This window comes from Heloderma suspectum, chromosome 12 (genome assembly GCF_057233095.1).
Source record: "Heloderma suspectum isolate Gila_16-S chromosome 12, 16-S_ref, whole genome shotgun sequence".
Lineage (NCBI taxonomy): Eukaryota > Metazoa > Chordata > Lepidosauria > Squamata > Helodermatidae > Heloderma > Heloderma suspectum.
The window spans coordinates 1,776,586-1,788,991 of NC_139469.1; the positions used below are offsets into that span (position 1 = coordinate 1,776,586).

General features: G+C 51.1%; 2 protein-coding genes across 11 annotated transcripts in view; one reads left to right on the top strand and one right to left on the bottom strand.

Moving 5' to 3' along the window:
* The window catches only part of LITAF (lipopolysaccharide induced TNF factor), a 32,736-nt gene extending 24,861 nt beyond the window's left edge, over window positions 1-7,875 (top strand). For 2 of the 9 annotated variants that reach the window (XM_084818068.1, XM_084818061.1), the window contains 3 exons: window positions 1,118-1,296; window positions 3,204-3,360; window positions 4,589-7,839. In XM_084818068.1, coding sequence (XP_084674194.1) covers window positions 1,173-1,296; window positions 3,204-3,360; window positions 4,589-4,697 — 390 coding nt within the window. In that variant the 5' untranslated portion in view covers window positions 1,118-1,172 and the 3' untranslated portion in view covers window positions 4,698-7,839. Of the gene's footprint in view, window positions 1-1,087; window positions 1,297-3,203; window positions 3,361-4,588 lie in introns of all 9 variants that reach the window. The other 7 variants (XM_084818060.1, XM_084818067.1, XM_084818063.1 and 4 more) reach the window with 5 other exon arrangements.
* Window positions 7,876-9,769: 1,894 nt separating this feature from the next.
* LOC146336426 (multidrug resistance-associated protein 1-like) overlaps window positions 9,770-12,406 on the bottom strand; it is an 80,331-nt gene continuing 77,694 nt past the window's right edge. For both annotated transcript variants that reach the window (XM_084818058.1, XM_084818059.1), the window contains 2 exons: window positions 12,020-12,214; window positions 9,770-11,063 (listed from right to left, as the gene is read on the bottom strand). In XM_084818058.1, the coding sequence (XP_084674184.1) occupies window positions 10,955-11,063; window positions 12,020-12,214 (304 nt within the window). In that variant the 3' untranslated portion in view covers window positions 9,770-10,954. The remainder of the gene's footprint in view (window positions 11,064-12,019; window positions 12,215-12,406) is intronic.

Below are 12,406 nucleotides of genomic sequence, written 5' to 3' on the forward strand. Positions count from 1 at the left end.
GAGTGCCGCCCAGAGAACTTGGGCTATGGGGCAATTTAAAAGTATAACTAACAAACAAGGAATCCTGGTGACCCTTCTCCCTAGCTTGGACAGAGCAGCGTCATGGAAACACCAAGCCCCCTCCTTTCTCAGGGACGGTTTGCACCTCTGTTCTGAGTGCTTGGCTGTTTGTTTCTCAGCACTTGGCGACGGACATGTGAACTGACTCGCTGGAAAAGTGTCGGGCTTGTGGCTGTGGGAGGCAGGGGGGCACCTTCTCCGTGGTGCTGCATCTGCAGTGGTCCCTTCACACGCGGCACAGGCTTCAAGCACTGCAGGCGCACAAGTGAACCAAGCCTCTGTAAATTGCGTGTATTTTGAGCGTTCAAAATGTGTCACCTGCTTTTATCGCGGTAACCCTTACGACAGCCCTGCAGGGGAGAGCGGCATTGTGAACCCCTGTAGTTGCAGGTGCCAAGGGGGGGGGGCTTGCTTCAGGCCTCTTGCAGTTCAGTTGAATTCGCGTCGGGACTTGTGCTGTTAGTGGCTCTGGCACAGCAGAACATGGCAGCCCCGCTGTAAGTGCAGCTTTACGGACTGCAACATTTGACTGTTGAATGCATTGGCATGGGGTGGCATGAAGGGAGAGGGGCTCGAGGCACGGAGGGTGGGCTGGGGCCTCTCCCTGCATCCTCGACAGCAGGGGAGCCGCCCTTTGCCACAGCTGGCTGCCCACCAGCTGCAGAGGCAGCACCTGCTTGCACGCTTCCGGGAGGCCGCTGGCCCTGTGGCACGTGAGCATTGTCCACAGTTGCCTGCAGATGAAAAGGAGAGGCGGAGGAGGACCCCGTGAGCTGCCTTGGGTTCCTTCCAGGAGGAAAAAAGGCAGGATAGAAATGCAGTGATAATTAAAAGCATAAACTTGGCCGACCACCGTGGCCTCAGTCTCGCGGGCTGTCTCCTTCGGCTTCTGAACCTCTTGTTGGTGCAGGGAGGGAGCTCTCCAAAGCTCCTTGGCAGGAGCATCGGCCTCTTCACTAAGGCAGCCGCAGCAATGGCCCCCCTAAGCGGTGCGCCGCCTGTTTTGCTTTCCCTTCCTCTCTCCTAGAACAATGACGTCTCTTCCCTCCGCTCCAAGCTGCCCGGTGGCCCCACCACCTACGTACGAAGAGACGACGGGAGTGAACAGCTCCATGCCGCACCCGTACCCTGTGCCAGGCCAAGGCACGGGGCCAGCTATGAAGGGGGGCAGTGCCCTTCCGTACCCGGTGCAGCCCTACGTCATGCAGCCTGGACCGTCAGCAGCAGCACACCCAAGTAAGCCTTGACATCTTGAGCTGGTTCGTGCCCTGATGTTCCGGCAGTCTCTGCCCAGACCTGCTTAGCACCAGCAAGGGGACTGCCGCCCCAAAGAGGCACGGCGCACCCCCACCTCAGGCAGCGGAGCGGCAAGTTGCACCCTGCCCCAACAGGAGGGCCTGCTGGCGCCTCCAGGGGTGCTCCGGAGAGCCCTGCTGGTCGCTGTCCCACTGCAGAATTTGCCCCAGAGTGGGGCTAGCAGGGCTCTCTGGGGCAGCCACCTGCTCAGCGCCTCCAGGGGGTGCTCCAGACAGCTCTGCTGACCCCCTTCTCCTGCGGTGGCAAGTGAGAGCAGCCGGTGGGGCTCTCTGGAGCAGCTGCCTGTCCACCGTCCTGCTCTGAGGGGGTCCTCCAAAGATGGGCATCCTCTCCTCCTAGGCAACGGGCCGGCTCTCTGGGCCCACATTGGTGGGAGGAAGCAGCTGGTGCAGCTCTCCAGAGGGCCGGCTTGGCCCACGTACCTGGTTCTGAAGAGTCCTTCCTCAGGGCCAGGTATCGTGGGAGGAAGCCTGTGCCTGGAGATCACCCGTAGTACAAGCCCTCTGCAGCAACACCCCTCTCTCGATGCCTAGGGGGTGTCAGGGGGGCAGAGCAGACGGGCGCTGCCTCACGCGCCCTCGGGCCAGCCCTTGGGACCGACTAGTCGCTGGCGCTCTCCCAGTAGCATCCTCCAGAGAGGCGATGGGGAGTGCAGGGTCGGGCTGGGCCAGCGGCAGGGTGGTGCCAGTGGGCAGCCCCCCCGCTTAGTGGCAGAGCGCCGCTTTGCGGGCAGAAGGCCGAGCTTCCACCGCGGCGTCTCCTGTGGGAAAGGGTCTTGGCTAGCAGCAGTGGAGGCGGGTGGCTCCAGTGGCGTGGGGCGGTGCATCCCCTCCGGGTTTCAGGCTGAACCAGGCAGAACTCTCAAGGAGCTCTCCAAGGTGCTTGCAGAGCTCCTTGAGAGTTCTGAAACCCGGAGCGGATGCAGCGCTGCACCAGCATCAGAGACACCGGCCTCCACTGGGTAGCAGGCGCCAGGGGAGGCGGTTCTTGGCCCAGGCCTGGGCCGGCCGCAGTAGCCCAACCAGCCTGGCCTGGTGCCTCCGGGAGTGCTGGACTGCAGATCCAGCAGCTGCCAGCACCGTGGTGGCCTGAGGCCTCCAGAGGGCACCAGGCGGAGGCGGCGATGCCGAGCCACACGGACAAAGGGGCCCACCTGCTGCGAGGTGCCCCTTGAGGGGCACGAGGCACCCGGTGGGAAGCGGTGGGCCGCGTTGAGTCCCTGGGGCGAGCCACCCTCCCTCCCGTCCCCCGCAGGTGCCAGGCTGTGTTTGTTTCCGGATGTCTTTGAGGCGCCTTGAGCGATGTGCCATTACAAATAGCCCAGCCATAAAAATTCTGCACCGAAGACATGCAGCCGTGAGAGGAAAAGCCTCCTGACAACCCTCGAATCAACTGGCAGAATGTCAAGAATCGTGCACAGCTCAAAACGTGTCTCTGCCGGAAAAGTGTCCGCCTTCGTTCTTGGCTTGTGCAGCGAGGCCAGAGGAGGGCCGCGTGCGCGTCTGGGCGGTGGGCCGAAGCCCCCCCTGCAGTCAGGCATGAGACTGACCAGCCCAGAGTTTGCATCTGAAGCTGCCCCAGAGCCTGAGCGAGCCCAGAGGACAGCTCCCCCCCGGCGCCCTCCAGACATGGCCAACTGCAAGCTCCATCGTTCCCAGGTTATGGGATGTGTGATCGGAGACATCTGGAGGGCACCAGGCAGGGGGCAGCTGCCGTAGGGCCCACCCTCCTGTGGCTCTGAATCCGGCTAGCTGGATGGCCAAAGCCGGCAGCAGGCCCGCTTTCGAAGGGAAGGTGACTCTTCTGCCCTTGTCTCCCCCCCCCAGTCTCCGTTCAGGCAGTCTACGTCCAGAACCCCCTGGTCTTCCACGACCGCCCCGTGCAGATGTGCTGCCCCTCCTGCAGCCGAATGATTGTGACCCAGGCCACGCACCACGCGGGGGCCTTGGCCTGGCTCTCCTGCGGAAGCCTCTGCCTGCTGGGGTGAGTGAGCCATCGGCTCTTCCTGTCTCTCCTGCTCCTTGCTGGCTGGGGGACGCTGGGAACTGCAGCCCAGCACATCTGGAGGGCGCCAGGCTGGGGACGGGCGGCAAGCGCCGAGTATCTGGCAAGGAGGATTCGATGCTGTTCGGATTACCGAGTGCTGCGTGGCTCTTTCCACGCAGACAGCAACGCCGCACAGAAACAAGTTTGTGTGCCTGCGGATCTGAATGTCCTTCTGGTGGTCTTAATGCAGAAGCCATTTGGGCCATTGAGTGGCCACCATTTGGATCCTGCCTGTGCTTTGTTCTTATATTGTGGTGGTGGTGTGGAAGTTAGCTGGCTTGAAGATTCTGTTTCTGGGATGTAAAGGCAGGTAAATATTTTTTTAAACCCAGGAATCTGCCTTCTAACGCAGCCTTCTATTTAAGCACTTGCCTGGTTGCCATAGGCGACCAGGGATTCCATGCAGGCGAGTGAGAGAGCTGCTGTAGGAGGGATGGGTTGATCTGTCTCCCCCTTCACCGGTACGCTTGGTAGAAGGCAGCATTTTTTTTTGCTCGTTTGTTAAGAGGCTCACAGCTGGCACTTCCACACAGGACTTTCCCCTCTTCTACACATACGCGGAAATGCAGCTGTGTAATTTTGGCCAGTAGCCCTTTCTTGGTTTACTAAAAGGCTGTTCCAATCCGTCAGCCTGCTGGATGAATCCAGCCCACTGCTCTCCCCTCTGACTGACTGACTGTGGCTCTCCAAGGCAGACAGACCTCCCAAGATCCTTTCTTTGGATGGAATGTGGGATACGGGCCCATCTATGTGATACTCGAGTAATGTGCCGTGACGTTGTCGGGCGCGGGGGTGGGGCCTTCTCAGTAGTGGCCCCCCACTTGGGGAGCTCTGCTGCAATTGGTGCCCGCCAGGCCCCATCATTACAGGCATCCAAATGGGCCCTAAAGACTCACCTGTTCACCTGGGCCTATAACTAAGTTTTTCTATGGGGGCTGTTGTGTATATGGTGCCATCTGGTTTTAATGGTTAATTTTGACTGTATCATTGTGCTTGTTCTTATTTTATGATGTCTTGTGGTTTTAGGTGTTGTTTGTTGTACATGGCCTTACCTGAAAAGGTGGCTTATAAATAGTTTAAATGAATTTTAAAAAGTGTCCCAGGAGGTTGGCCGTGGTGCACCTGGGGAGGTTTTGTCCTGAACCCTGCTTGCTTTCTCTGCCAGGTGCTGGGCCGGCTGCTGCTTCATCCCCTTCTGCGTGGATGCCCTGCTCGACGTGGACCATCATTGCCCCAACTGCCACGCTCTCCTCGGCACCTACAAGCGTCTCTGAACAAGCTCGGGCGTGCAAGCGGACGGAAGCGGGCTGGCCCGTCGCATGGAGCCTTTGGTGGACTTCGTGGAAATCCTTTTATGCTGTGCCTTTTGAAGGGGCGTGTGTGCACAAGAAGACTGGACTTTGGGGGAAAACGTCTGCCACTTCTTAGCCTCTCGCTCTTCAATGTATGCCTGTTTTTTCCTGAAAAGAATATATAGTCAAAAGTCAGTTCTGTCCATGTTGGATGCCTTGAGCAGCGGAGGAACTAGGGTAGATTCTGACCCATCTTCTTACCTAGGCACTGTCTGTATTTCCTTTCTTTACACTGATAAGAAAAATCATTGCAGTGGAAACCCTCAGTCTGTCTGTACCTGTTAAGGCCTTTCACACAAGTTTCGGTATCCTCACTCCTTGGGCGCTTTCTCTGATCTCCAAAATCCTTGTTAAAACCCTGGTTTTCAGATTGCTTCTAATATTCACTCCGTCCAGATTGTGTGGCAAAATGAGGCACTTCAGAGCTTCTATAACAATTGACTTAATTTGGAGACCAGGATTCTTTAAAAGAAATAAATCTTGCTGCTGTTGTATTCAGTCAAGAGTTCAGCAAAGAGATTTTGAAACTTTTCTGTATGTGCCAAAATAGCTTCCTGTTGTAGAATTCCAGCTGGCAATCTTTGTTCTGCTGTGAGCCAAAGACCAAATGTGTACTTCTGGCTTCTGAAATGTCATAAAGGGGTTGGATCTCTCCCAGTCTGGCTATAATGGGTGCAAGTTCTGATGTGGTATTTTGCATCCATTGAGTGGAGTGATTCTTAGGCCTGTACCCATGAGGAAAGGTCTGAAGAAGCAATACAGATAACTGCTGCTCTTGGGAGTAGCTCGTGGATATTTTCTGCCATCAGCTGCCCCACTGACCCAGAAGAAGGAATTTGTTCTTGTTTGCACCCACTGGAACTTCTATAGGAGCCGATCTCTGCTGGTGCAAAATGAGTTCATTGCGAGTCAAGTGCCTCTTTTGCCTTTGAAGCGGATGTAACAATCTGACTGAGGTGCTTGAACCAATTTCTATCTTGAATTTAAAGCACAATCCAGTGGCTGAAGGCTGCCTTCATAGAGGTGTAAAATTTCTGGAAATTTCAAAGCCATGGGGAGAAAAAACATTTCCCCACCCATTTCGGTGGGTGGGTGGGAATCTTGGGGAAAATATGCAATACCCATTTTTGTAGTGCTCTTCACAGATCTAAAGTCACTTTGTAACTTTAGGAAAATGAATTATATAATTCAGTTTACTCTTAAAATTACCATTAAAAAGAAAACATTTAAAAGCAAACTTAATTAGTACATTTGTAACTATTGTCTGAACAAACTATACTTTTAAATTTAATATACCATACATGATAATTTTACGAGCAAACCAAGCTACACGTAATGTTTTAGGAACTTTAGCAAGCAGTCCCTGAAACATCTGAATTATTTTGGAAGCTGGAAGAGCAGGAGGCAGAGGAAGACTCTTGTACAGCATCTGTTCTTGTTTGTGAGGAACTGGTTTGGGTGACATTTAGGGAAATTCCCTGATATCTAATTGGGAACCTTATTAAAAACTGTGGCATCCATAGACCCAAGCCACAAAGATTTTTATTTTTTTTAAGAAATGTAGGTGAGATAACCTACACGATTCCATTGGATGTGATGGCAGTGGCAGGATAACCTACAGTGTTCCTCTCACGTGGGTTGTAGAATTACATTTATTGACTGCCACAGAGCAAAATCTAAACTGCAAAAATTCACATTTTCTTCACATAAGAAGAGTTCTGCTAGATCAGACCCAGTGTCCATTTAGTCCAGCATTCTGTTCAGGCAGCGGCCAGCCAGCTGCCCATGACAGACCCACAAGTGGGACACGAGTGCAACAGCACCCTCCCGCCCATATAGCGACTCTTATCACATTTTGGGAAACTGAGCATAACTTAGAGCATAAATGTCTATCAGTAAAAGATACATTAGAATCAATAGTGTTAATAAGGAATGAAGAAATATCTATGTTGAGACTGTTACAGAGAGCATTAAAAAAACATTCCTCCCTCCCCATGGTTTCCAAATTTCCAGAAATTGTACATCTTTAGCCTTCCCATAAAGGTCTATTAGGTAGATTTTAGAAATAATTTTGGGGGAGTAAAGCCTGGGTAGCAGTATACGAACATCTTGTCTTAAACATTTTATTCCTCGTTCTAAAAGAAAATATTTCATAATACATTTCCATTTCGGGGGGGGGGGAGGAGACAAAGGTCCTTGGGGAAAACTGTTTTTCCCCCTTGAGCCTTCGCTTCTCTATGCCTACAGGGGCTGGAGACTGCATAAATGTGTAATTTTTTTGTATAGGGAGCATGATACAGTTTGCGAAAGATTCCAGCTGTGTTTTTGTGGGATGTGGGCGAGACCTTTGTAGCAAGGACGACTCATACCAGATCAGCCTGACAGGGCTAACTGCTGGAGTTTTCTGAATGTACAGAGAGTGCAAGTCAAAATTTATTCTGCATTTGAAGCTGACCATTATTTTGTCCATGGTCTTTTAAATAAAACTGTGTTATCTTGTGAAAAGAAATAGCTGGCTGTTGATGCTAGTTTCCCCTTTCTAAACAGGGTGTGCAGCGTGGGTTGAGATCTGCAGGTGGTTTAACTGTTGGGCTGTCTCCTCTTAGTAATAAGAAGCTCTTGAGTGTTGATGCTTGGGGCATTATGCTAAAACTGCCCAGCTAGCAGCCATGGAGTCCTTTAGTGTGATATCTCACCCCTTTGCGTTCACTTGGGAGATAAAACCTGGAATTTACAGTGGCAGCCCTGAATACAAAACACTAGAATAAAATCCAGACTTTGACCTTGGAAAGTGACCTAAGGGTTCATTTGATAGGAGAAGCTCTGTTTTCTGCCATCATTTCCACACTGCGGGCATGCAAGTGTGGATATTACTAGCCCACCCTGCCCCTCTCCTGGCCAGAAGCACTACACAGCTGCTAGCACTTCGAGTCATACAGGTCTTGCCGGGCTTCTTGATGTTTTTAGCAGCAAGGAAAGTTGTACCGTTCTTGTTCTCCTGTCAACCAGTCTTGTGATCTGCCTCTTCCAAATTGGGAGTACAATAAACAAGCGCTACTGAAAGGCCGGCTCTGGGGTGCGTGAAGACTTTTAAAAACGTATGAGTGCATTTTAAGAGCATTTGTGGTTATACTCTTTAAAAAATAACTGTTCGCATAGGGCACACTTGCCGGTAATACACCAGTCACCCTTCAACATTTGGAACCTGTGAGATGACCAGAGAGAAAGATAGTACTGCAGAAGCTCAACCAGAGGTGCTTGGCCATTCCTGCAGGAGCCGTGGCTGCATTCAGCCGACATGAAGCCATTACTACTACCCCATCCTTCCCCCAGTACACAGTTCATGGAATTTGCTGGCATGAGATGCAATGATGGCCATGGACTCGGCTGGGCTTAATAGGGGGTTAGGCAAATGCATGGCGTGGAGGAAGGGCAATCTACTGGAAACCAGTTGCTTTGGAGCAGCAGGGAGAGATGGCCACTCGCCCTTCATGCCTTGCTTGTGGGCTTCCCCAGAGGCACTGGGCTGGCCCAACTGGGGAGAGGGCTGATGCAGCAGGGCTCCATGTAAGTGTCTGAAATGAAGGTGCACGCGTGTCCTATTCAGTTATGCTTGTCCACGGGGGGATTTCCTAGCTGTTGTACATCTGCTTTATCCTGAGACATCTTCGGAACATTGGAAGCTGCCTTGCACGGAGTCAGACCCTGGGTCCATCTAGCCCAGTATTGTCAACACTGACTGGCTGCAGTAGCTCTCCAGGACTGCGGACAGGGGCTCCTCCCAACCCTACCTGGAGCTGCATGCGTGCAAAGCGGTGGCTCTAGCACTGTGCTGCAGCACCCAGGTTTCACTGCCGCCTCACCCTGGAACAACGGGTAGCCAAGGAGGCCCGCGCACAAGGAAGTTCTTGCCACACCACATGAAATGGCTGACTCATGCCACGTTTCACTTGCCTGATGCAAGTCACACCCCGTGACTTCAACCTTTGCCTTAGTCCATGTGGGCCTGTGGACAAACAGGTTTGGAGACACAGCATGTCGACTCCTTTCGGCCCCCTTGCAAAGCTGCCCTTTTAAAATGTCAGCCCATTCTGGTGACTTGACATCCCTTTAAGTGATTGCATCAGGCTAATCTTGTGATCCCCAAACCGTGTGACTGCACAGCATTGCAGCTGCAACAGGAGGGGATTTTTTTTTGCTTCATAGCATAGGGTTGTTCTTCACATGACATAAAGTTCACTGCTTAGGCTTGTAGCAAATTATATTTGATCAGATTAGAGGGTGGAGTAGGAAGAAAGTCTTTAAACATTTTTCAGTCCTATAGGAAAACCTGCCAGTCCCACAACCTGTTGTTGCTTATGTTGCTAAAAGCTGAAACAGCCACTCCGCCAGGGTACTTAACTCAGATGTGCCCCTTATTGTCCACAAAACCTAACTATTTCACCCTGTAAACTTAGGTTACTTTTTTTTAAGCCAAATTAAAAAAAATTAACGTAAGCTTTTGGCTATAAAAGGTTTAGCAGTAGGTGGGGCTATGCTTGTTAAAGTCTCACATTAGCAGAGGTAAGGTATTTTACTTTATTTGGTTGTCCCAGTCAAGATGCCTAAGGTATATAGGTCATGGAGGGCAGTTGGATTAATTCTTTAAACACTGCCCTAACAAGCTTGGCTTCTGTTTGCGTAGGTTATCTGAATACCTATGCATATCTCATGCACATACTTTAGATCACAGTAGTTGAAACAAAAGCAGCTAAAACTGCCTCCCCAAACCAGATGCCCCCCAGGTAGGGTGGACTACAGCTCCCATTTCCCCATGGTCATGGTGGCCTGGGATGATGGGTTTTGTAGTCCAACACATCTGGAGGCACTAGGTTGGGGAACGCTGAGCTGCAACATGGCCAGTGTTCCTATGCTGTGTGTATGGAAACTGTGTACATCTTTATACACAGCCAAGCTACCAATATTTGCTGTAGGTTTACAAACAACATGAGGAATGAGGACAATTCTCCAAACAAAAAAATTTACTGAAAGCTCTTTCCATGAGTCATTACAAAAATACCAAAGTAAACATCAGTGTATTTATACTTTAGAGAAGTGTATTTACAAAAAAAATAAAATAAATAACTTTATTCTAGGAAAAGACGCAACTCTAGTTTTAAAAAAAGGCCAGCAACATAATTCAAACTCCACAGTTCCAGGCTCCTGGGTGAGCATTTCAAGCCACTGATATTCAAATTTTCCTTCAAAAAAATGAGATTGGAGAACGCAGGAAATGCATCTTCTGTTGCAGTTCCTTCCCAGGTGAGAGAGGCTGAAAAAAAGGACCTCAGGATGAGGAAACAAGTCGTCTTTTTTTGCTTTTTGGCATTGGTATTGGTATCAGCAGCCTGTGCTGGGATGATTCTTTCATCCACAGAATTAAAAAAAAAAAATCTTATGGCAGAGGCAAAAGCTGTGCAAGGCAATTGGCAACCTACGGGAACAAACAGTCCAGTCTTTCCTGTGGCCATCAGTACTAGCCCCCTGCCCTCTGTCTTCGTTCTCTCCTTGATCATCAAGACAAGCTACATCCATCAGAATGGTTGGTTTGGGGGTTGTTTGTTTTTATTTTGCCAGGCATAACATTTTAAATGCAGGAAGCCCATTGATCAAATGAGGGGCAATCCCTCTTTTCCTCCCTCGGCTCCAGCACGTGGGGATGTCGTTTGTGGCATGAAAGGTTTGGACCGCGCCCCTCGCAGCGGTCCTGAGGCTCCCGCCATTCCAACACTGGATGTTCAGTGGGAAATCAACTTGCATTTTTAGGAGAGTCTGCCCACAAAAATGGGGTGACAGAGCAAAATTCAAACACAATGAGAAGTTAAGCTTTTTTCAGAGGACTCAAAATAGTTTGGTCCTACTGCTTTGTAAGACGATGGAGTCCTGGATAAAATCTAAATGTTGGACTTTGGCTGAAACATACAGCCTGCCCGTTGCTACCATATGCTTGCAAAATAACCCTTAAAAGGACCAGGTGGAAGAAGGTTGTACGTTCTGCATTTCTTCATCATGTTGCAAAATCTTATTAAGTGGAATTATTTGGCTTGAGAATCACGGCAAGGGATTTTTGACCGATGCTGCCATCCTGTTCACCGGCCCTGCACTCCACCCCCACAGTGAGAGAAGGTGCAACCTTAACATTAAACTAGGCCTGAGTCTTTGGCCATACTATAGAAAATGCCTTTCTTCTGGACTAGGATGGCAGGAGAACCACACTCCACAATTTTGCCTTTATCGAGAACAATCACCCTAAAGAAGCAGAAGGGAAAAAATGTAGTCAGCATATTGGTAACACTATGATACACTGCAGACGTCAGTGTTGTATGGTCTGCTTTGTTTTATGCTAGAACCCCAAGAGCCAGAGGTGAAGGTGTGGCTCCAGTAGCTGGCTTTCATGCGCCATATCCACATCTGAGTTCCTACGGACCAGGGATTCCAGCACAAAACTCTGAAATTGGCCAACAAAACTGCGCAAAGACCTGGTGAAAGACAGCCAGTTAATATTCATCTTTTACCAGCGAGGAACACCAAGGCTAAGAGGGAAGCGATGAGTGTGAGGCCAGCCATGGCAGGGTAGCTTCTAAAGGGGTAAGTTTACATGCAATGGTTTGAACTGTTGGAAGTCAAAAGCCCTCCTGCAAATCACCAAGGGATCTACCAGTAGATCCTGACCTACCCTTCACCCACCCCATCAACATGTCAGGAATGGAGTGTGCAGACAGTCCAGTAGCCTGGCTCACTCTGAAGCGCGAGCGCTGCCGGCACTCCCCAGGGGCTGCTGGTTAAAAGTGGGGAGGGAGGCAGACGACCGCTCTTCCCGCCCCAACGGCTGAATGTAGAAAGCTGCTTGGTACAAAGGCGGACCACTGGTCCATCTAGCTCAGCACTGCCTAAGCCAGTGGTAGGCAACCTGGTGGCCTCCAGATGTCTTGGACTACAACTCCCACAATCCCTGACCACTGGCCTTGCTGGTGGGGCTTACGGGAGTCGTAGTCCAAGCCATCCGGAGGGCACTATGTTGCCCACCCTGGTTTACAGCCCTCCGGGGTTTCAGACCAGTCTCTTTCCCAGTTCTCCCTGGAGAAGCCAGGGACACTGCGGGCAAGTGTCTCGTGCTGAGCTACCCCTCCTCCCGCGGGGCTGCGCTACTGTCAGCCACTTGCGAGGACGGGCTCCTCAGGCACTCGCTGGCCCCTCAGCATTACCGTGTATAGTCCATAATGGTGTTCAGCCGGTGTGCTATCGTCAGGACTGTGCACCCTTCAAACTGGGTCCGGATTGTGGACTGTATGAGGTTGTCTGTTTCGAGGTCCACAGCAGCCGTGGCTTCGTCAAGGACCAGGATCTTGGACTTCCGAAGCAAGGCTCGAGCGAGGCACACGAGCTGCCGCTGCCCAACACTGGAGGCAGAAGGGGGTTGCAGAAATTAAGGGCACCCAAACAGGAGTTTATCTGGGGGCTAAACCCCATGTCACATGATTCTTGCTTTGTTTGAAACACACACATGTGTTGAAACTGGCCACTTTCATTCTGAAGAGAACGTAGCTGTGGGGCCCCAATCCCAAAAGGCTAAAACTGAAACACACACAAAA